The sequence below is a fragment of the Lycorma delicatula genome, chromosome 1 (assembly GCF_047948215.1).
Source record: "Lycorma delicatula isolate Av1 chromosome 1, ASM4794821v1, whole genome shotgun sequence".
Classification (NCBI taxonomy): domain Eukaryota; kingdom Metazoa; phylum Arthropoda; class Insecta; order Hemiptera; family Fulgoridae; genus Lycorma; species Lycorma delicatula.
The window spans coordinates 213967625-213989795 of record NC_134455.1 but is presented as its reverse complement, the minus strand read 5'-3'; the positions used below and the strand labels follow the sequence as shown (position 1 = coordinate 213989795).

Genomic DNA, 22171 nt, shown 5'->3' with positions numbered 1-22171 from the left:
TAGATCATATTAATGAGATTTGAATGGCTAAAAACACATTAAACTATATAAAGTCTTGGAATAAGTTATTTTAAATAATATAGTTATTTTCTACATACATTCAACAATTTGTTGAATACCGTTGAAAAACTGGGATGAGATCCCAGTTTTTCTTTTAAAACATTGCTATTTATTTATTGATATCTATCCCGTTTTCAACTACTGGGACTAAACTTACATTTAATAACTGGTAACAAAATCTTTGCTGTTGCCCACTGGGACTTAAATGACTTTCAATTTTTTAGAAGACAATTTTTTTTTGAAAGAATAGGCGTTAACAGCTATGATCATTAGTCTAGTGAAAATTGGTAGTGTATGAAAAGATGTTATGCCTGACCAGGATTTGAACACAGAACCTCTGCATGAAATGTCGAGATGCTACCTACTCAGCCATGGAGGTCGGCAAGACAATGTTGGCTTGCCAATTTCTTACAGCTCTTACTGCTAATCTATATATGTGGTGTTCGCTGCATCTGAAGCAGCATTTAGCGATTATTTTTACAATATAAACATATTTTTGTTATATAAGATTCTGGAAGCAATTTATTAAATAAATTATAGAACTGATACAAATAACATCACATAATGTAACTGGGATTTGGGTAAAACTTGGGTTCATTATGATGTTATGTGTGTTTTATACTTTAGTTGTATATGCATACTTTTAAGTTATAGGTCAACATTCCTATCCTCTTAATTTGTAAGTAATAAATTTTCACATTTGTTTGTACATTTATTTACTCATTTGTTTTTTTAAATTATTTTCTTTTACTTTGAAAACTTTGTTATTGTTTTGTTTCATTGATTTTTTTAACATTGTAAAGCAAGTGCCAAAACTAAAATTAATTAGAGCAGAATGTAGTAAACAATAAAAGAATACAATTAAGGAATGACAACCAAACAAGTGTACTAAACATGATTTTAATTAATTTTTTAATTAAAAATGATCAAGATGAAAAATGATAAAATTTTCTGTAGTTCATGAATTATATTATAAAAAACAGTCTTCATAATCAAGGGTTAATTGAAAAATTTTAGGGTACAGTTAATCTACTTTATTCACTGAAGGAAATTTTCATAACTGATAGTATGAAAAAAGTGTATTCTTGTTAATCAATGTGAAATGATCTAACAGCAGTTTTAATAAAGCAATCTGCATTAGTTTTTTAATGATTTAATAATTATTTTTTTATTGTGTAGTTATAACAATTGTTTTTTTTATGATTTTAAAAATATCAATTTGTAATACAATATTTACTGATAATATTATTAGGAAATGATATGCTTTAATCAACACGAATTCATAATATGCATTATATAAGGTTATTTATGTATAGAAATTTGCAAGACAAAATAATACGAGCATGTATTTTGAATGTTAATTTTTAATAACTCAGTTAATTTTTAATTACACTGTTATTTTTATTATGGGATTGATTACATTATCACATTATTATTTTTATGGGATCACTGAAACAGTTTGTTTATTTTCTGGAGAAAAAAACCACTGATCAGAGATATTAATTTAGGTTGGTCCAACTCTAGAATTTGGCTGAGAAATCAAATTTTTTTATATACTTTAGCAGTGTATTGCAATCAATAGCTTCTAACTGTATTTTTTTATTCCTTTCTAAATTCTGTTTTAATTAACTGTACTTTTGGCACTCGTTTTATTATGTAAATCTAAAAAAATTAAACAACATAATATAATTTAATCATGATTAATATTATAAAATACTTTCTTATAAATTGGTTTAATCATTCTGAATTTTATTATTTCCAGAAGCTGTACTAACAACGCATTGAAAGAAGAGGGTAATGAGTAATTTGAACTTCCTGAAGGCAAACAACCTCATCAGGAATACGTATCTAACACGTACTGATGTAAAAGAAACAAATGCATCTAATATACAGGAAGGAAATTATATTTGCATTAGATTCTGAGGTTATTAGTTATATTTAACAGAAATAGTTTTTATTTATTTTAGGTTCAGCCTGGGGTGTATTTGGCTGTTGTGAAATGTCTACAGAGATTTTTGTAAAGAGTAGTAGAATCCATTACTGAAGTAACAATTTACCAGAGCAATTTATGCCGTGCAATAAAACAGAAAATAGTAAGCATGACAATGAATTACAAATATTTTTTAGAGTAAATTTCCTTACAGAGAAGAATATATCTTCTTGGAGAGAATATTGGTCTTCTAGTTGAGATTAAGCAGAAAATCATGAGCCATAGATGTCATTTTCATATTAATTACAATTTATTAAAATCTAAAAATTGTACTGATAAATTTTGTAAGATTAGTCTCTCAGATAAAATTAGAGATCCTGACCAGGATTCGAACCCGGGACCTCCAGATGAAAGGCCGAGATTCTACCACTCATGCCACGGAGGCTGGCAACAATTTAAAACTTGCCAGATTCTTGCATTAAAATGTGTTAAAAATGTATTAGGTTTTTATATTTTAAATAGTTTAGACCATAAACAAGTAATAAACTAAATAAGTAATAAAAAACTAATATATGTACTATAAACTAATATAAATTCCATAAATAAGTAATGAAACTAATGTAAGATATCTCATATTAGGATTACTCTAGTATCTCATATTAGGACTAGCCATGGTTGAAAAATAAATGAAGAGATCTAATAGTGCTGAAGATATTAAATTACAAACGGATTTGTACAAACTAATTGTTATTTCTACTATTTACAATCACAAATAACAATAAAGAGAATCTTAACCTTTGGGATGAAATTTGTGTTGAGGGTTCAGTGGTCAAAACTTATCAATTGGTGATTTTCACAAACATTGAAAAAATGCAATAGTTGCTACTAACTAATCCATGCTTAACATACTTGCACTAATGTAATATTTACAAAAATTGGACAGGAGTGCACACTATTCAAGCATTACACTTTATCTCATAAAAGGAGATTACCTTCATACTCTGTGATTTTCCCTGATATGTTCATGAAAAAAATAGATAAATTTTTAAAATCATTTTTTTGTCATAAATGGGGAATGGTATATGCATCAGAAAGATACATTTATTTCATTTTATCTTCAGGTATAAATGTGATGATGAAAATTAAAATTTTGTCTATAGTTAAAGATGGAAATTTATAACTTGCCTAGTTATATTACAGAAATTGATGATGACAATAATGCAGAAAATGTTCTTGGTCCTTCTAATTAAGGAATATATATCGAAGCTCATGTCATTTCAATAAACTACACTGTAGATGTACAGCCAGCATCAACCAGTTGTAGAAATCCAAAAATAATGTAGAATGCTAAATAATTTGGCTACACTTGAAATTACAATTTTATTATTAACAAAAAAGACTTCCAGAATACGCATTATCCATTTAACTGAGCCTGTAATTCAGTTCATGTAAAACAATATCTTTGATAACTAAGGTGAAAATTTAAGATTATCTGATAATTATTTCATGAAGTACATAAAGAAAATTAATAAAAAGTGTTTGTTGAATTTGCTGCTGTTCAGAGCATACTTGTATGACATTTACCCCAAATGATATAGCTAAAATTAAAATGCTCTCCGATTTAACATTCCTATGGGTATCCCTAAATATTAAGAGGCAAATTTTTTTCTACATGAAATGATCTTCATATAATAAAAAATTTAGAGAAACCAAACATACATAATGATGATCATTATGAAGGATGACTATTATTTAATGTAATAAGAAGTTACCACAATAACCCATTGAAGAGTCTTAATGTTGATGAGCAGGTAAGTTTTGCAAGATTCACCCTAGTATTTTAAATAGTATATCATGGTTAAAAAAAATATTTGTTAATATAAAAAAAATATTTTGTATTCATTAAAATAAAATAACAGAAATTAAATGAACTAAAAATCTAACTTTTGCCTGTGTGCAACACTGCTGTTTTCCACTTAATCTAACGAATAAAAAAAAAGGCGCAGTATAAATTATTTTTTGAGAATTATTTTTCAACATTAAAAGTTTCAGAAGAATAGTTTGTAATTTGTATATATAAAACTACAGATGATTCCAAATTGTGTAGCAATTTCTTGGGAGAGGATTCTATAACTGAAAATAAGAAAAAACGATCATATAAACATAGGTCAGAAAATGGTTCATTAGTGAAATTCAGCTCGTGAAACATTTAACCTTGCTTTCTGCTCCCTCTGTGGAGGGAGCATTAAACCGTACTTAAGTTCTTGGGGTACATATTAAGAGGTAAATTTGATGCTTCCTTAAGGCTTTTAAGCTAAGGAATTGAATGAAAGTAGTCCCAGACCTCTATCTCAGTTAGGTTTTTAAAAAAACAGGGTAAAATATGAAAATATTTTGTCGGAAAATACACTTTTTTAGGTTTGGAAATAAACTTTGTTAATTTACCAATAAACAAATAAAAATTTCTAATTAACTTTGTAGAGAATTTAATTCTGAGAAATTGATATAATGTCTTTTAAAATTAAAAACAAATTCAAGAAGTTCAACTTTAGAAACAAAACCCAAACTGGATCAGAAAAGTAATACAATTTTAAACAGAACAATTTTCATCAATGTTTGGACATCATAGTGTAAAGAAAAGAAAAATTAGAAAACTTATCAATAACAGAAAAACTGAATAAAAAAATAAAAAATCACATACTTTTTGGCTTTTTTTCCTAAAAATCATTAAATATCAAAATGGTTACTTGATAAAGCTGCAACATTTCTTCAAAGAAATTGCTGAATGTGACCACAATTCTGTTCAATGCGGCAGTTCAGTTCGGCAAATCCATGCTAGCTGAGCACATCTAATAGCATCATTATTATTACTAATAGTTGCTCCAGCTTCTATTATTTTTCACAAAATATTCATGACCAGCATTGAATCATTGCGGTTTAAGCATACCTGTTTCTCAAACTTGCTGTAAGTGTTTTATGATCCGGTACTCTTTAATTTGGATATTTTTCCAGTATTCACGCACAGCAGCCAATTCATTTTTATTACATAACCATAAATTAATAACATCTCTGTCAACTTTCCAAATGAAAATAAATTTGTGGTATCACCCATTATGAATGACTGACTGAACAATAACAGCACAAACACCGCTCAAATGAATATTCAAATGCTAGACACTAAACTTAATTGTTGATCAGCTGTTATTGCCAACCTGTGAAAAAATAAAAATTTTTAATATGTTTTAGAAGGATGTCTTTCAAATTTATTTATTTTTAAGATTTTTAGCATTGGTATGTAAATTGTTCTGTTTAAAATCATATAACTTTTCTGATCTAATTTGTGTGTTTTGTTTCTAATTAAAGATGAACATCTCAAATTTGTGTTTAATTTTAACAGATGTTATTTACATTAATTTTCTCAGAATTTAATTGTCAACAAAGATAACTAGAACTTTTTATTTGTTTATTGGTAATTTAACTTTGTTAAATTACCAAACCTAAAAAAGTGTAATTGCAACAAAAAACTTTTGTGTTTTACCCCATTTTTCTTAAAACCTAACTGAGATAGAGATCTGGGACTACTTTCCTTCAATTTTTTGGACCAAAAACCATAAGGAAGCTCAAAATTTATATCTTAATTTGTACTCCAAAAATTTTACTATGATGTAATTTCACAGAAGGAGCAAAAAGCAGGGCTAAATGTTTCACGAGCTGAAACTCGCTAATGAACTGTCTGACATACGTTTATAAGAAATTCTTTTTTTAATTTTGGCTATAAAATCATCTCCAGAGAGATTGCAATGCAATTTGGAATCACTCTGTTTATATGCCGGAAGATGAAACAATTTTATAGTATTCCTTTTATGGTCTTTTAAACAGGATTTTTTCAAACAAGGGCTTGAATACTCTGGTCAGATAATAAGTACTGATAAAAAAAATATTTTTCTAAATAATAATATTTCAGTTTAATAACAGAGGTGTTAATTTTGTTGAAATATGCAAGAAAGAAAATAACAAGTTTCAAAAACAAAAATTGTTTGGTAGGATTCCATAAAAAAATAAGGTAAAAAAGTTAAAAATAAGGTAAAAAAGTTTTCTTTCAATTAAAACAATTGTAAAAAAACTGCTTTTCAGATAATCTAATTCATATTCAATATTAATTTTATTATCACAAATGCTTTTAATTTTATGTACTACTGATGTTCAAAAACAATATCACAATACACTAAACCATTGTAAGTATTTTTAATTTATATAACCAACGCAATGATATTTACTTAAATAAATAATTTTCTCCTTACAAAGTGTTTAATTACAATGAAAGTTCACATACTTCTTTCTGTGATCCTTTCTTTCATTTTCCTGTTTAGTCTCCGGTAACTACCGTTTAGATAATTCTTCAGAGCATGAATGAGGATGATACATATGAGTCTTGTACATTCTCAGTTCGACCATTCCTGAGATGTGTGGTTAATTGAAACCCAACCACCAAAGAACACTGGTATCCACTATAGTATTCAAATCCGTGTAAAAATAACTGACTTTACTAGGACTTGAACGCTGGAATTCTCGCCTTCCAAATCAGCTGATTTGGGAAGACGCGTTCACCACTACACCAACCCGGTGGGTTTCTTTCTGTGATCCAAATAAGTAACTTCATTTTATTCTGTGGTTTGATCTCAATTTATAATTCTTGTTTATTTAATTGATAATTAATATACAAATTATTTTCAAATTATAATTAATACATTTAAATTTTAGTAAAACTAGTGATCTGCTGTTCCACAGTGTTACTATATAACATTACAAACTAATGTTATACATATTAAAAAAATCTGCTAATACCCTATTTCATTTACAACATATCTCACCCCAATCCCCCTTGTTTTTCTCTTTCCTTTCCTACCACATGTAAAATGTGTGCTCAAACCCTATTTCTAGTCTGTCCAGACAGATCAAGCTGATTTTTTTCTATTCTGCTCGAAGTGGCCTCCACATATGTCATCAGGCATTGACAGACCTTCAAAGTGATTTACCTGTGAGTAATAACCTCGGGAATTTCCTCAATTAAGTAATAAATGAGGATTTGTGGATGGATTCTCAGAGGAGACTCAAGTTTGGGGTCTGATGATGCTTAATGACATAATCTGTGAGTCATTCTGAGCAGAATTAAAAAAAATCAGCCTGATCCATCCAGTAGAACACCCACACAGACTGGAAATAGGTTTTTACTCCAATTTTTTTAATATGTCAGGTTTTATTGACGTAATAAGACAAGGAAAATTCAGTCTGTTTCTAAAATATATGGATTTAGTAATCCAGTTTACTCTGCAGGTAAAAAAAAATTAACTGGCAAGAACTTGTCTAAATCAGTGAAACATCAAAATCTAGAATGCCATAAAACATATTTTAATATGTAAATATTTAACTAAAGATCGATAAAAAATTGTTTCAAGAATTGCTCTATTATATCCAAAGAGTATTATCCAAAGGGAATAGTATTCATGTATTCCCTTCAAGTATGGCATTAACGTATTCTATATTATAGGTAAAGAACATTTTTAAGAAAGTTTTTGATACAGTTTTCTCTGAAAACAGTTCTTTTGAAACATAGTGTGGCATCTTATTAATAAAAATTATTCATGAGAAGGTCACCTAAATGTTTGTTGTATCTTAGAACCAATTCACTATTTGTATTCCAGAGGATTGGGATACAGAAAAAAAAGAAGCATTATTGACAGTATTTGTAAGTTAGTTCTTGAAACTGCTGCAGCTAGGTCACAGTTTAAGCTGTTGGTTTTTGTGGTCTAGTGAAAGACCTTTGATCACATTAACTATTACATAATTGTTGAAATATTAACACTTATGACATCAGGAAGTAGTACTGAGATCAAATGGTATGTAAAAAATATCAGTTGGATCTGGATCTTGTATCTGCATTGCAACCAAAAAAATAGTTGATGAAGTTCTACATATCTATTTTTGGATCCCTTACACTATACTAAAGATCTGTTACTTAATATTCAAAATTGAAAAATCATTACATACACTGAAGGTAATCAGCAATTAAAAATTCAAATCCTTTCTTGGAAGTTTTTAATATGATCTTGCTTAGGTAATCTGAAAAAAGACGAAACCTATATAATTAATTATAAGCAGCTTCTTGTTTTTTTTTTTTTAATCTGCCAAATACAAAATTTCAGGGCTTCCACACCAAAAATACATTTAAAAATGAATCACATCAACTGATTGTTTTCTAAACTTAATAGTGCATACTAAATAATTTTTAAATTATCCGATATAATTTAAAAAAAAAACAATTATCAATTATGCATACATACATATTCTCATCGTTGTCTACAGAGCTGCTTACTGGACAACTGTCTTAAAAAATGAAATCCTTTTATTATAAAGAAGTTATTTCTGGCTTTCCAGAAATAACTAGAAGAGTTGGCAGAAAGTGGTCTGAAGAATGTAAACAACTAAGTCACAAAAAATGAAAGAATACTGGGCCAAACATAAAACTGAGACATATATATAAAGAACAAACTAAAGAAGTGACTATTCTATGTTGATTAGCATAGCCTCTTAAGGGGTTATTCGGAAAAAAAAAGAAGTATAATAACTGATGCATGATAATGGTCATCATGAAGATCAACTTACAAATTACATAATGGTCATCATGAAGATCAACTTACAAATTACAATCTCCTTCCTCTTTTCTCTCTTGTATTTATATAAAAATAACTTAAAAATGTTTTAGAACAGTATTTGAATCTTTTACATACTATACCTGGAATCAAAATACTTTGGTGTATCCATTTCATAAAACTAGATTGTTTAAAACACCAGAGAGTACACTGGTACACATATGAGGTTTGATAAAAAAAATACATAGAATGTTTAAAAATTTTCTGTACTGTCAAGTCCAATTGTCACAATTTTTTTTTTGTGGTATTGGTACACTTGTTCCTAACCCATACTTACATAGGTAGCCATTTTTGATGCTGAGTTTATTGTTGGCTTTCAAAAAGGCTACATGTGTTTTTTTGTATGGTCAGCAGTGTTTAACTATTGGAAAAATGGAACAAAGAATTTGCATTAAATTTTGTTTAAGAATGAAATAAACTGCAACACTGCATTGGAAATGCTGAATGTTACTTTCGGCAATTCTTCTATGAATAAAACAAGGGTTTACAAATTTCTAAGAGAGCATTTCTAAGTGAGCCGTGAAGATGTTGAGGATGATGAGTGTTCTGGATGTCCCAGCACATCAGTAACCAATGAAAAAGAGAAGAAAATGATTTGGACAATCACTGAATCACTATCTGAGAGTCAATAAGGATTACTACCTGGAGGTTCTATGCAGTTTGTATGAAATAATCTGAAGAAAATGTTTGAATTTGTGGTGAAACAATTCATGGCAATTGCACTATGATAATGCACCTGCTCACACACTTCACAGCTTGTTTGTGAATTTTTGGCCAAAAACACCATTATGATTCCTCAGCCTCCATTTTCACCAGACATGGCCCCCTGTGAATTCTTCCTATTCTCTAAGCTGAAAAGAACCATGAAAGATGACGTTTTGCTGACATTGAAGAAATAAAGACAGAATAGCTGGAGTTAAATACCATACCAGAGATTGTGCTCCAGAGGTGCTTTGAAGATAGAAAAACATAGTGGCATAAATTTACTATATCTGAAGGGGGGTACTTTGAAGGTGACAAAATCAATGATGAATAAAGATTTTTTTGAGAAAAACTAAAATTCCACGTATTTTTTTTATCAAACCTCATATATACAAATACTAAAATGTACTCTACATATATGTATAATTTAACAAATTAACAAGATAAGAGTCTGAAAAATCAATAAATAGATTTTTTCCTTTATTAATTTTGAGTCAGTATAGAATTTTCTAAACCCTGAAGTAGAAAAACTTGTAATTCTGACGCCTATTCATACTTTTGCTGGTGGAGAAAAACTAGTTTGATTCCTGGTCGTGTGCTTCACAGATGTAGAAGCTTTACAGCATCAGGCTAGTATGGTTCTATATATGTTAACATTGTATATAAAGTGCTCAGTTTAATGGTGGTAGTTGTTTAGTCATAATTTTTAAGAATGTTTATCTGTGTAAGGAAAAACAGTAAATATAATTTTTAATTTTTTCATGTAACGTTTTTATTTATTTTGTAATTAATTAATGTAGATAGTATATTTATTAAAATAATTTCAATCAGTAATAACCTTGTGGAGGCCCTGGAATGGAAAAAGTTTCTGCATAAAGGTTATTTGTCTTATATTAACTCCTCAAAATTTATAACTGCAGTGGAGATATTACAAGTGATTTTGAAAGTGAATTCTGAACAGATTATGAAAACAGAAAAGATTTTAACTGATCTGGATAAGCAAACTGATTATGATTCTGGTGAAGGTCCAGTGACAGTGAAAATGAAGTCTTTGTAGAGGTCAACAAAGTAAAGGAAACTGATTTAGAGAATGATATCACCAATCATGAAATTATATTTGTAGTTTCAAATCCAGACAGTGACATAGACGGCATGAGCAGAGATAATCTGAACTCCATTCAACCACCATAGACATATCTCATCTTCCAGCAGTGATGAAAAAGAAAATGCAGAGAAGAAACAGTTGAAGAAATATGTAATTGTCCCAAAAGTTCAGTCACTCAAAGGCAAAGTTGGTCATCTCTAATCAGTCAAGCCTCTAAAAGTTAAAGACCAAGAACATAAAAAAGAAATATAGTTCATCACATTCAGTCTATGCGGGAAAAAGCGTAAAATGATTTTAGTCTAATTGAAATGTTTTTGTTGTTATTCAATGAAGAAATCTTTCAAATAATTTTATGTCATACAAATGAAGAGATTATGCTACTAAATCTGTAGTTGACATGTTAGATCAGATGTGCAGTAACAATTCATGCTGCCATAAAACATGATGTTGGCTGTTATATGTGTTTTAGAATGCGGTAAATATTGTATACCTAAATTCATAGCTATTCATGTTACAAACAGCAGCAAGTTTAAATCATAAAAATTTCCTTATAACTATAAGCAAATCACTCACTGAGCCATGGATGAAAAAAAAGGCTATGATTTATTCATAGCCTTTAGTAGCCTTTTTTTATCTCGTGAATTGTGTTCAACCATTACAAACAATATCAGGGATATAGAAGATTCTTTAGTCAAAATGGAAATAAAAGAACAATATGTTTTATCTGCCCATCCTAAAAATGTCACATGCGGCAACATATTGTAAAATCTTCAAAGAACACAAAGCTGAGGCAAGGTGTCACATGTAAATGAAAATGCTGTATATATTATACTTCCTCTAATTGCTTGTTTTTTATATTTTTTAATATATTGTACATAAAATCATCTTTATAAAATTCTATACAAAAAATAAACAATTTTTTGAAGTTAAATGGTTTTTTATTTTTATTTGTCTTATGAGTCACAAAATTTATGAATGTTTCCATAAATAGCATAATGAAAAACATTTCCATTCCAGGGTTAAGGAAAAGTTTCATTATTCTATTGAATATTTAATGGATGAAAAAATAAATAATTCTATTTTGGTAATCGTTGGTATTAGTTGTTCAATATTATAGAATTAATAATTGAATTTTTATGGTATATAAACAGCTTATGAAAATCTTTTACTTTTGAACTATATCAGCATTAAGGTTAGATTAGGGAAATGTCATCTATCATGTACGTTTGGTATAATATGACTAGAAATACTTAAGAAAGGTACCCAAAAATAACTGGAATCTGTATCTGGTGTGCAATCTAGATGCAGTTGTTAATTCTGCTGCTAATTGTGGCAAGTTTACAGTATTTTGCAACAGACTGCCGATGTTGCTCTGTATTGTTTGTAGGGTGTTTTATGTTGATTTTTTTATGCTCGTTAAATGTGCAATTTTTATGATGGGTGCTCATAAAGAGTAATTTCTGCACTAAATTTTGTTTCCTCTAAGGAAAAAATACAGCAACAGTAGAATGCTTCAAAATGTTTCAAAAGAGAAGCTTTAAATAAAACCAAGATATATGAGGTTTTCTTGTTCCAAACTTGGGAAAATATCACTTGTGAGAGTTCTTGCCAACAAAGTTTTAATGGATGATTTGAACATGAAATGTGTTGCTGTAAAATGTGTGCCATCATGTCATGATTTAATGATTAACCTCAAAATGATCCACACATTTTCTTTCTCAAGTTGTCAGAAATGATGCAAGTTGATGCTATGGTTATGATTCAGAACAATCAAGCCAGTGGAAATCACAGAGCTCACCAAAACCATTAAAAGAAAAGCAAGTTTGAGCAAATGTGAAGATGTTATTTATTTGAATTTTTGATGTGAATGCCACTGTTTAGAGAATTTGCGTCTCCTGGACAACAGTGAATCAAAATTTCTACCAGGACTTGTTGAGAAGATTGCTTGAGATGTAGAAAGAAAACACCTGGCAATGCGGGGGAGAGTGGTTATTGGTTTCTGCACCTTCATAATGTTCCCAATCTACACTGCCTTCCAATGTCAAACAACTCCTGTCAAAAAGCAAAACTGTATACATCTCCTTACTCGTCTTATTTTGCTCCATGTGACTTTTTTTTGTTCCCACATATGAAAAAATATCGGAGTGTTTTTTGTACTCTGAAGGATGTCAAGTATAGATTGCTCCATTCCTTGAACAATATTCAAAAATGTTTTCAGCAGTGGGGAAAAACACCGGGACAAGTGCATTAAATCACATGGTGAGTATTTTGAAGTACATTAAAGTATAAAAAATTAAAACAATTAAATGAGCATTAAAGTAAATAAAGATTAAAAATATTTTTTTTAACAATCCTGGTTGTTTCTGGGTACCTCTTGTAAATGTAAAATGACTAATAAAATGATGGAAAATATATCTGTAAGCAAAATGGTAATCTAATTCTGAATATTCTTCAATTACCTCTCTCATTAACTTATAAAATTATGTATAACTCTTTTTGGTATCACAAATGATATGAAAACTGCACAGTGTTGAAAATTTCAACATGATTTATAATAAAAAAAAAAAAACAAATGCTAACAAAACTCACAGATGTTCATGATCAATTAATATCAGAGTACTATAAAAATATATAATAAATGTCAACTTAAATATAAAATTAAATGTTAACCTATACTCTACCATCAACATTTTATTATAAAAATATATTATACAATCTCAACAATAACATCATAAAAGATCAAAATCAAATATAGTTTTCACTTCACAAGAAGTGCCATAACAATAGTAATCGAAATTACTAACATAATGCTCATGATGAAAATATAAAATATTCTACGTAATACAAATTTCTGATATTTGTCAGTATTATAATATATGTCATGTGCCCATATTTGTGCATTCAGTGTTATTCTGCATAACAGATAGATACTGGTACATAAAAAAACAATGAAATATTACTTTTAATATTACATATTTTGATTTATAATTATTTTATTATTTTTTGGAAAATCTATCAATTATTATAATCTGCTAATTTTTTTTACAACTAATAACTATCATCACACTTTTAGTATTTAAAATTTAGAACTTATACAGCTAAATGTACAATTTATTAGCGCTCAACATAAAGCATTAATCTTTTCCTTTCAATGTATTTAAAGCATTTCAGTAATTACATTATGGTATAGTAAATTAATTTTTAGTAATTACTAAATTAAAGATCATTTTTTTACTCACAAGAACCTTAAGGATTAAGTACGTATTTAGCATACAGTGAATTAAACTGTTCAAGAAATATAAATGTAAGAACAGTATGAGGTCCTAATCGAGCATAATATGGAGTGAAGCCTTTCCATAATGCAAAAAATCCTTCATTTTGAATGAGTTTAAACAATGCATCAGCACTTCCACTATATTCTGGTTTTCCATTAATTGTCTTCATATTTTGAATTCTGAAAATTGACAAACACAGTATATTTTAAATTACTGAAGTAAATTTCATTAGCTTATATACACATTCATGTTACCATTTTTGGCTAGTCCAGTAAAATAAAGTAATGAAAATTTGTGTTAATGGTCAAGATTTCCATTGATGCAATAATCAGAGATTTACTACATAAAAAAATTATACCAGTTCCAGTTTTGCATATTTATTATCCATTATACTATCAATTTACCTTACTCATTTATTTATATGTGTATACATTCAAGCACTACCTTTTTAATCAAGAAAATTAAAACTTAGATATTTATAAGAAGTTTTTGCCTGACAATTTATGGAGAAGTTTTAGATGAAATATGATGTTAATATTTTTTTTTATAAAAATGAGCATAACAATGTAATATAAATTAAGTAGCAACTAAAACAGATGTATAAAACTGATGAGAACGAAAACAAATCAGCAGAAAAAATAATTACAGTTAAAAAGCACATATGCAATAAAAATTAGAAAGATGAAAACATATATGTATCTTCATTATTTCAGTTAAAGTCACATTTTATAAGATGCCATCATTTTCAACACACTTGAATGTGCAATTTACACATTTAATTCAGAGTTCACATATGAATTTAGAATGATGTATAATAAGAAACTTTACAGCTGTATTTTGCACAAAACACAAAATCATTCAATTTCCTCAACATCTTGAATGAAATATTACAAAAATAATACCAAGTTTTAGATCTTATCCCATTACTTTAGCGAGTAAATTATTTCAATCTGATTTAGTCCTTCAGTGGAATTTCGTTATTCCTTCCCTTTACCTTCATCTCTAGATGAAAAATAAAGATCCATATATGAAATCTCTGTATTACCTAACTGTAACAAAAATAACTTTTCATGTACTACAAAACTGAAAGTTTGTACATAATTTACCCTTTAGCTGTACAAATACAGAACTAAAATGAACATTAATATTTTACAAGAGGTATTCAAAAATGAGGTTGGCTTTGTTAAATTCTTTGAAATAAACATGGTTTTCAAAAAATTTTAAATTTTTGTAGATTTAAAACTTACTTTATGTGTATATTTTATATAAGTTGTAACACGTTCGAGCTTGCCAGTCAGCTGCCAGAGCCGCTAGAGTGAGGTTGTGTTTATCATGTCTGTCGCGCAACATGGATTTTGAACAACGCATTAACATTAAGTTTTGTCTTAAGTTGCAAATGAGTGCCAAAGAAGCTCATGAAATGTTAGAAACAGTGCACGGCGATAATTTGGTAACTTTGAAGACTGTGTACAAGTGGTATGGAAGTGGTATGACCGATTTAAAAACGGAAATGAGTCTGTTGAAGACGAGCAGCGTGCGGGGCGTCCAGTAACCTCAAAAACAGTTGAAAATGTGCAAAACGTGGAAACAATGGTTCGTTCAAACAGGTGAATGACTATTCGAGAGCTATCGGAAGACCTTAACATCTCATACGGATCCGTTCAAAGCATTTTAACTTTTAACGACGTACGAAGAAAGAGACCAGAGAAATGGACCAATGGCTTCCTTCTTCACCACGACAACGCGCCGTGTCACATCTCGCTTCTCATTCGCAAGTTTTTGGCCGAAAAAAGTTTTCCTGTCTGTCCACATCTGCCATACTCACCAGATTTAGCACCATGTGACTTTTGGCTATTCCCAAAAATTAAAACTGTGTTTAAAGGAAAACGTTTTGATACCATTGCTGACATTGAGAGGACCACGACTGAGCAGCTGAAAGCCCTTCCGAAAGACGCCTTCCAGAAATGCCTCGTCATGGAGTCAACGTTGGAATAAGTGCATTGCTAGCCAAGGACAGTACTTTGAAGGAGATTAAATCAAATTCTATGTAACCTTATTACTTTTTTTAATAAAAAATTATTCACCGTATTTTTTGATCACACCTCATATATACAATAAAAGTAACCTAAAGAGTTCTGTGAATTTGTGGAAACAGATAACAAAAAAAGTATTATCTCATAGCAGCACAAGATTCCTTAGTTTGTTATCTGCAATTGAAAGAATTCTTTCCATTTTTGATGGCCTAAAATCATACTTCTTGTCTTGTGACAAATGCCCAAAATTATTATTTGATATTTTGAAAATCTAGAAAGTGAACTGTTTTTGAAATTTTTATATGATACTCTACAGTTTAATAATGTAGTTCTGAAACTAACTCTATCACAGCTAATTCTATCACAGCAACAGAAACATTTCAGACTTATTCTGAATTAATTTGTCAACTTCAGGAAAGAAAAACCCACAAATTTATACCATCTTCTGCCAAACAACTGCTATGCACTCTAAAAGAAAATAATGACGTTCAAGAACAAAAATTCTTCTCAAGCGTAGGCAATTTTTATAATTCTAGTATCCAATACTTTTAAGTAGATAAATTTACGAACTGAAATTGCCTGGTCTGATTTAGAAGAGTGCACAAGTTTTTAATGAAATTATAAAAGATTCCATAAATATTGATGACTTATTTGATAAATGTAAATAGTTGAACCAGGTAATTCAAAACCAAAGGGTAGGTTGTGGTACATGTTCTAAACAGTACCAGATACTATTGAAGAGAAGGTGGAAAGCAATTTTTAGGTGTTTCAAAAGACTGGTATTTCATGTTGCAATACTTCTAAAATGGTTGAGTTTGTGATGTCTTTGCCTGGGACATTCTTTGCTCCAGTAGAGAATTTTTCAATTACAGGGAACATTTAGTCTGCAGAATGGGGTAGACTTTCAGTATCTACTGTTAAACATTTGCTAAATGTTAAAATTAATTCAGAACTTTCTTGTAATGAATTTTATGATGTAATTAAAATAAACAAACCATTTCTGAAAAAAGTCATGTCTAGTGAAAAATACAACTAAATAAAGTTTGAATGTTTCGGTAAATTATTACGATTTTTAAGTAATTTCAAAAATATGTCCTGGATTGGACCCAAAAAATATGGAAAGCCTACTGATAGAGCTTCTCTCTGCTCATAATAAATACTTCAGTTTTTGCTGACAGCAAAACCAAATATATATATATATATATATATATATTTATTTATTTGTCTTGTGACAAATGCCCAAAATTATTATTTGATTTTTTGAAAATCTAGAAAGTGAACTGTTTTTGACATTTTTATATGGTACTCTACAGTTATTTAATAATGTAGTTCTGAAACTGGAAGCAAATTCTATTACAGCATATGTTATATATATATTTAAATATCACAGTTTCCTGGACACAAAAGAATGCTTGCTGTTCACAAATGAATAATTAATAATATGAGAAAATGTTTTTGATAAATTGTAGAATCAAATTTTACACTGTATCTTTATAATTTAATAAGAAATGCTTTGCTTTTACTACAAGAGAAATTTAATATTTATTGAAAGTTATTTGTTATTCTTTTAAGTTAGCAGTTTACTTCTCAAGGTCAAAAATTTAGCCATAAATTTAGAATTCATTGTGTGAAATTGGGCAGTGAATTTCATTTAGTATTATTTTGTTGAACAACTCCTACATACAATCTATTTATTACAATTAAATATTTCTTTATAACTATAAAAAAATGCAGATTAATGTATTAGAAATAATTTAAAAATAAATGCAGATTAAACAGGGTATAAAAAATATCAGGGTTTTAAAGCTATTTATGTCTTATGACCTTTGAATCGCAAATAAAATGAAAGAGTAACTCTTACTGTTTTTCCTACAAGTGTCCAATGACGCAACTTTAATTATGTGGCACGCATTTAATCAGTAATAGAGTTCATCCCATAATTTAACCAGCATGTCTGGAGTAATGGGTAGCTCATTACCCACCTCAAATCAGATGGCTCTCTAGTTAGTGGAGACACAGACAAACACATACACAAGATTCTTTATGAAACCCCAAAGGAAAAAATCACATGGATTCAGACTGGGTGACCTTGGAGACCACTGCAAACATGCTCTGTCATTGGGTCCATGCTGACAATCCAGTGGTTGGGAAAAACTTTATTTAACCAATCCCATACAAGCTACACCAGTGAAGAGGTGTACAATTTTGTGGCCAAATAAAATTTTCTACTCCAGTTAGCAATTGAGTAGAGAGAAAGCCATGTAACCAGGATATCTAGATACGCAAACTACTATTAACCTTACTTAAGCAAAAAATAACAACCTGTAAACTTCTTTTCTTTTTCAGTTTAGCCTCTGGAACCACTGTAAGGTATTTCTTCAGAGGATGAATGAGGATGATATGTATGAATATAAGTGAATTGTAGTCTTGTACAGTTTCAGGTCGACCGTTCCAGAGATGTGTGGTTAACTGAAACCCAACCACCAAAGAGCACTGATATCCACAATTTAGTTTTCAAATCCGTATAAAAGTAACTGCCTTTACTAGCATTTAAACCTTAGAACTCTCGACTTTGAAATCAGATGATTTGCGATGACAATGAACTTGCCATCAGGATACTACACAGGAAACAATTAATTTTGGGGACTCAGTTTAGAATTTTAAGAGTCTGTGAGGATTTTCTGATCTCCAGAAATTGACATTATTTTTCCACTACAATGAAAGGTAGACTAAACACAATATGTTCAAGAAAGTCATCATCTTCATGTTAAAACACATTGATTGCAACGTTGCCATGTACAGTGTAAGTTAATACGCTTCAAAACGTATATGCTTCAAAACGCATAACAGCTGTAAACTGTATGGACATATAATAAGTGTCTACTTAAAACATTCACACTGTCCTCACCAGCATCGTTAGTTTGCAGCTGGCCTTACCAATAGATTTTTTAGGATTACAAAGGAAAGACTCCCTCACATATTCAACATTTTCTTCAAACATCCTTGGTTGCCCTTTACTCTTTCCTTTACACAGAAATTCACACAAAATGAACAACAGTTCATTTATTAGTTCAAATTAATAAGCCACTGATAAATGTTATCACTTGGAGGATCACAATTAAACTTTCTTTGTAACACACTTTGAACTGTAACTACAAATTTGCATTTAGCAAACTGCAAAGCACAAAAGGTTTTCTGTTCAGGAGTTGCCATATTTGCTACTGACACGTCGAGCAGAGAGATAAAGAATCACAATCTACGGTTATGCTCATAACAAAAACTGTGCTTTTTGCTATTTGATTCTAGCCTTAAATCAACACTATACAACTCATCTTAGAGGTATAACAAATTAAGATCCTGATATTGTTTTTGTACAACCAGTATTAGAAGTAATGTTAACAAAGTTATCAATTTTTCAAATAGTAATGCATAATAATGTAGTTTTTTTTTTTTTTTTTTTTAAAAAGGGAACTAAAACATTAAGAAACTAAAAATCTATGAATCAGGAGCACACATCAGTTTTGGAAGTAATGTTAATTAACAACACTACATTTGTAATTTCAAAAGGACTTCAATTCCAGTGAGTAGGGATCATAACTTTTATAGTTTGAACAAAAAATTACAAAAAAAATTACAAAAACTGGAGACACTAAAGCAGGCTCTCAATTCTGAAGGTTCCACTAGAAGTCTAATACAATAACAAATATTGTTTATTGAATGTTATTTAATTACTTACGTCAATTAGTATCTGTACTGACTTGAAATAACTTAACTAGAAAACTCAAATAAATCATTTATGTGGACTCTAGCAGTGGTATTCAGGGGGCGCTGAGACTTCACTCACTGTAATGTGAAAGAGAAGCTTTAGCGCTTATATTGATTGAAGTCAAAAATTCAAATTTAACGTTATTTAATATTTCATAAAAATATAGAAAATTTATTTTAATATTTTTTTTAAAACTTCTGAAATTAGACATGACTTAAACTTAGGACCATTTTAACATAAATAATCAGTAAAAAAAGTACTAAAAAATAAAATATCTAACAAAGGCATACAAAATTAAACATAAATTATAGTTAAGCATTAAGTTGTACCTGGTTTTTAAAATGTCGACTGGCATTGAAGCTACAGTTGTAACTAAACCAGAAACCATGCTGCTACAAAAATGTAGAAGAATGTTTTCTTCAAAGTAACCAGTTTCTAAAAGAAATTGTTTAACTTGGGAGTAAGTAGATAACTGTGCAGCATTAACGACCATTGCTCGCCCCATAGTCGGTACAGCACCTCTCCATAATGTAAACAAACCTTCCTCTTTAGTTACTCGTGCGAGTGCATTGAACACGTTTTTATAATTACGACGTTGTTCAGGTGGCAATTTACCATCTGCTGTCATTCTAACAAGTGCGACTTCAGCTGGAGTTCCCACAAATGAGCCACCAGCTCCTGCTAGCATTCCAACAAGTGCTTTTACAATAAAACTAGGGGGTGTTCCATCCTCGCTAAACAAAAAATTCATGAATACAAAAATATTTCAATTATTTCAGTACAAGTGAGGTAAGAGTAAAAAAAAAAGATTAGAAAAAAAAATTGCAAGTTCCTATAACAAAAAAATTTTAAGTCAACAAAACTTTGCACATAGTTTACAGAAGAATCTGCATAAATAAAATCTATCTGTAACCTGTAAATTAACAAGTAATTAAGTTCTGTGGACCTTATCTATAATGACAATAGTGACATCTAAAAGCTTTAAATAATAACTGTGCTGTTTATTACAGCAGAAATTTTGTTCAAAGTTAAGATTTAGAATTTTGGACTAAGAGAAGTTGGAACTTTTCAAATAAAAACCTTCAAATCACATATTTTTCCAATGAAATATGATTACAGAAAAATATCCCAATTTCACAAGAATCTGTTACTGCTGTCGTTGATGTGGTAAACATAATACTTCTATTTTAAATCTGAGGGTATTGTTTTCAGTCCAGTAAAATTTGCATAATAATATGTACAGTCTATTTAGTTTTCCATTTCACAGGCAACATAATAATTTAAGATGGAACAATTCCTTATTTAAAACTTTCACTATCTGTCATATTCATCTCAGTATACTATTTCCTCTGAAATTATAATTAATCTGTGTTTTCCTCTACCACTCATCGGATTTTTTCCACCATATGCAGTCTTTCAATATATCTCTGGCTCTTAGTTCTACATTCTCTCTCTACTTTCTTTGCACTTTCTAGCAATTTCATTTCTTAAATGTTGATAAAATGTCAACTTTTATCCATCAGATCTTACATATCTTTTTTTATTAGAGGTTTTCTACTGATTATTAATTTTCTTCCTAAACACATTATTTAAAAGAAAAAAGTAATATCTGATAGTTCTCCTTTTGTTTTAACTTTCAGGCCAAAAGCTACGTTTTGTTCAAATTGAACAAATTTCAATTTCACATCATTCTCTTTTGGTTTGTCTGTACTTCTTTCTGAACTTTAGTTTTTTAAATTTCAACCTACACTTCATCATTACAAAGTTGCGGTCAGAAGGTAATGTGCTACTTAATATAATTTACAGTCTGAAATTTTGTTTCAAAATCTCTGCCCAAAAGATAGGAAATACATTTGTATCTGAAATCTTCCTTATAATTTTATAACAATTTTAAAAAGTATACAGATAACTTTATTTGGTATGAGATTTTTAAAGCCTAGTTCCTTTCAAATTAACATATTCCTTAACTATGAATATTTATCTTCTTGTATTTCTACAGTGGTTTTTTAGTATTCTCTATTATCAAATTATACTTTAATATTCAATTAGATTATCTACTTTCACCTTGCATTGCTTTAGCTGCTGAAGTGGATAATCACTATATAGAAATCTGTATTATTGTTATACAGTTTGGGTTTGATTTGGTCTAATATATATTCTTTCATTCTGAGTTTTTGTAATAATTTTCTTTTATTAAAAAAAATCATGTTCATTATTATTTACTTTTTTCAGTTTTTGATTTTGCATTAATTATTCTACAATTCCTAGACCAAAGTCATTCTTCTGTTCACTTTTTTTTATTTTTACCTCTGGGATCACTGTTAGGTATTCTTCTGTCCACCTTACCCCATTTTTATTATATCTAATTTCACCGATCCATTTCTTGATTGCAGAATATTAATTTTTAATTTAGTTAATCAAAAGGCTTGTGGTGCATTTCAATACAAGTTTTGATTTATAAGACTTAATGGTTAAAAACTATTCTGAGTTTTGATTTTTTTGCAAAAAGTTGTAACAATCCTTCAAGGGTCTTCCTTTGAAAACCCTTATAATGTTATGGTATTATAAATATTATGGTAACCTCCTCCCT

The 22171-nt window shown here is 29.4% G+C and overlaps 1 protein-coding gene across 2 annotated transcripts in view; it reads right to left on the bottom strand.

Moving 5' to 3' along the window:
* Positions 1-4628: 4628 nt before the first annotated feature.
* Positions 4629-22171, bottom strand: part of LOC142328266 (mitochondrial 2-oxoglutarate/malate carrier protein) — a 32397-nt gene continuing 14854 nt past the window's right edge. The window contains exons 3-6 of one of the 2 annotated variants that reach the window (XR_012757262.1): positions 19911-20315; positions 13747-13961; positions 8039-8110; positions 4629-5202 (exon numbers count right to left, since the gene is read on the bottom strand). Coding sequence is in view for 1 of the 2 variants with exons in the window: in XM_075371953.1 (XP_075228068.1) it covers positions 13754-13961; positions 19911-20315 (613 nt within the window). In the remaining variant the exon portion in view is untranslated. Of the gene's footprint in view, positions 5203-8038; positions 8111-13037; positions 13962-19910; positions 20316-22171 lie in introns of those variants that run through there. The other variant, XM_075371953.1, reaches the window with a different exon arrangement.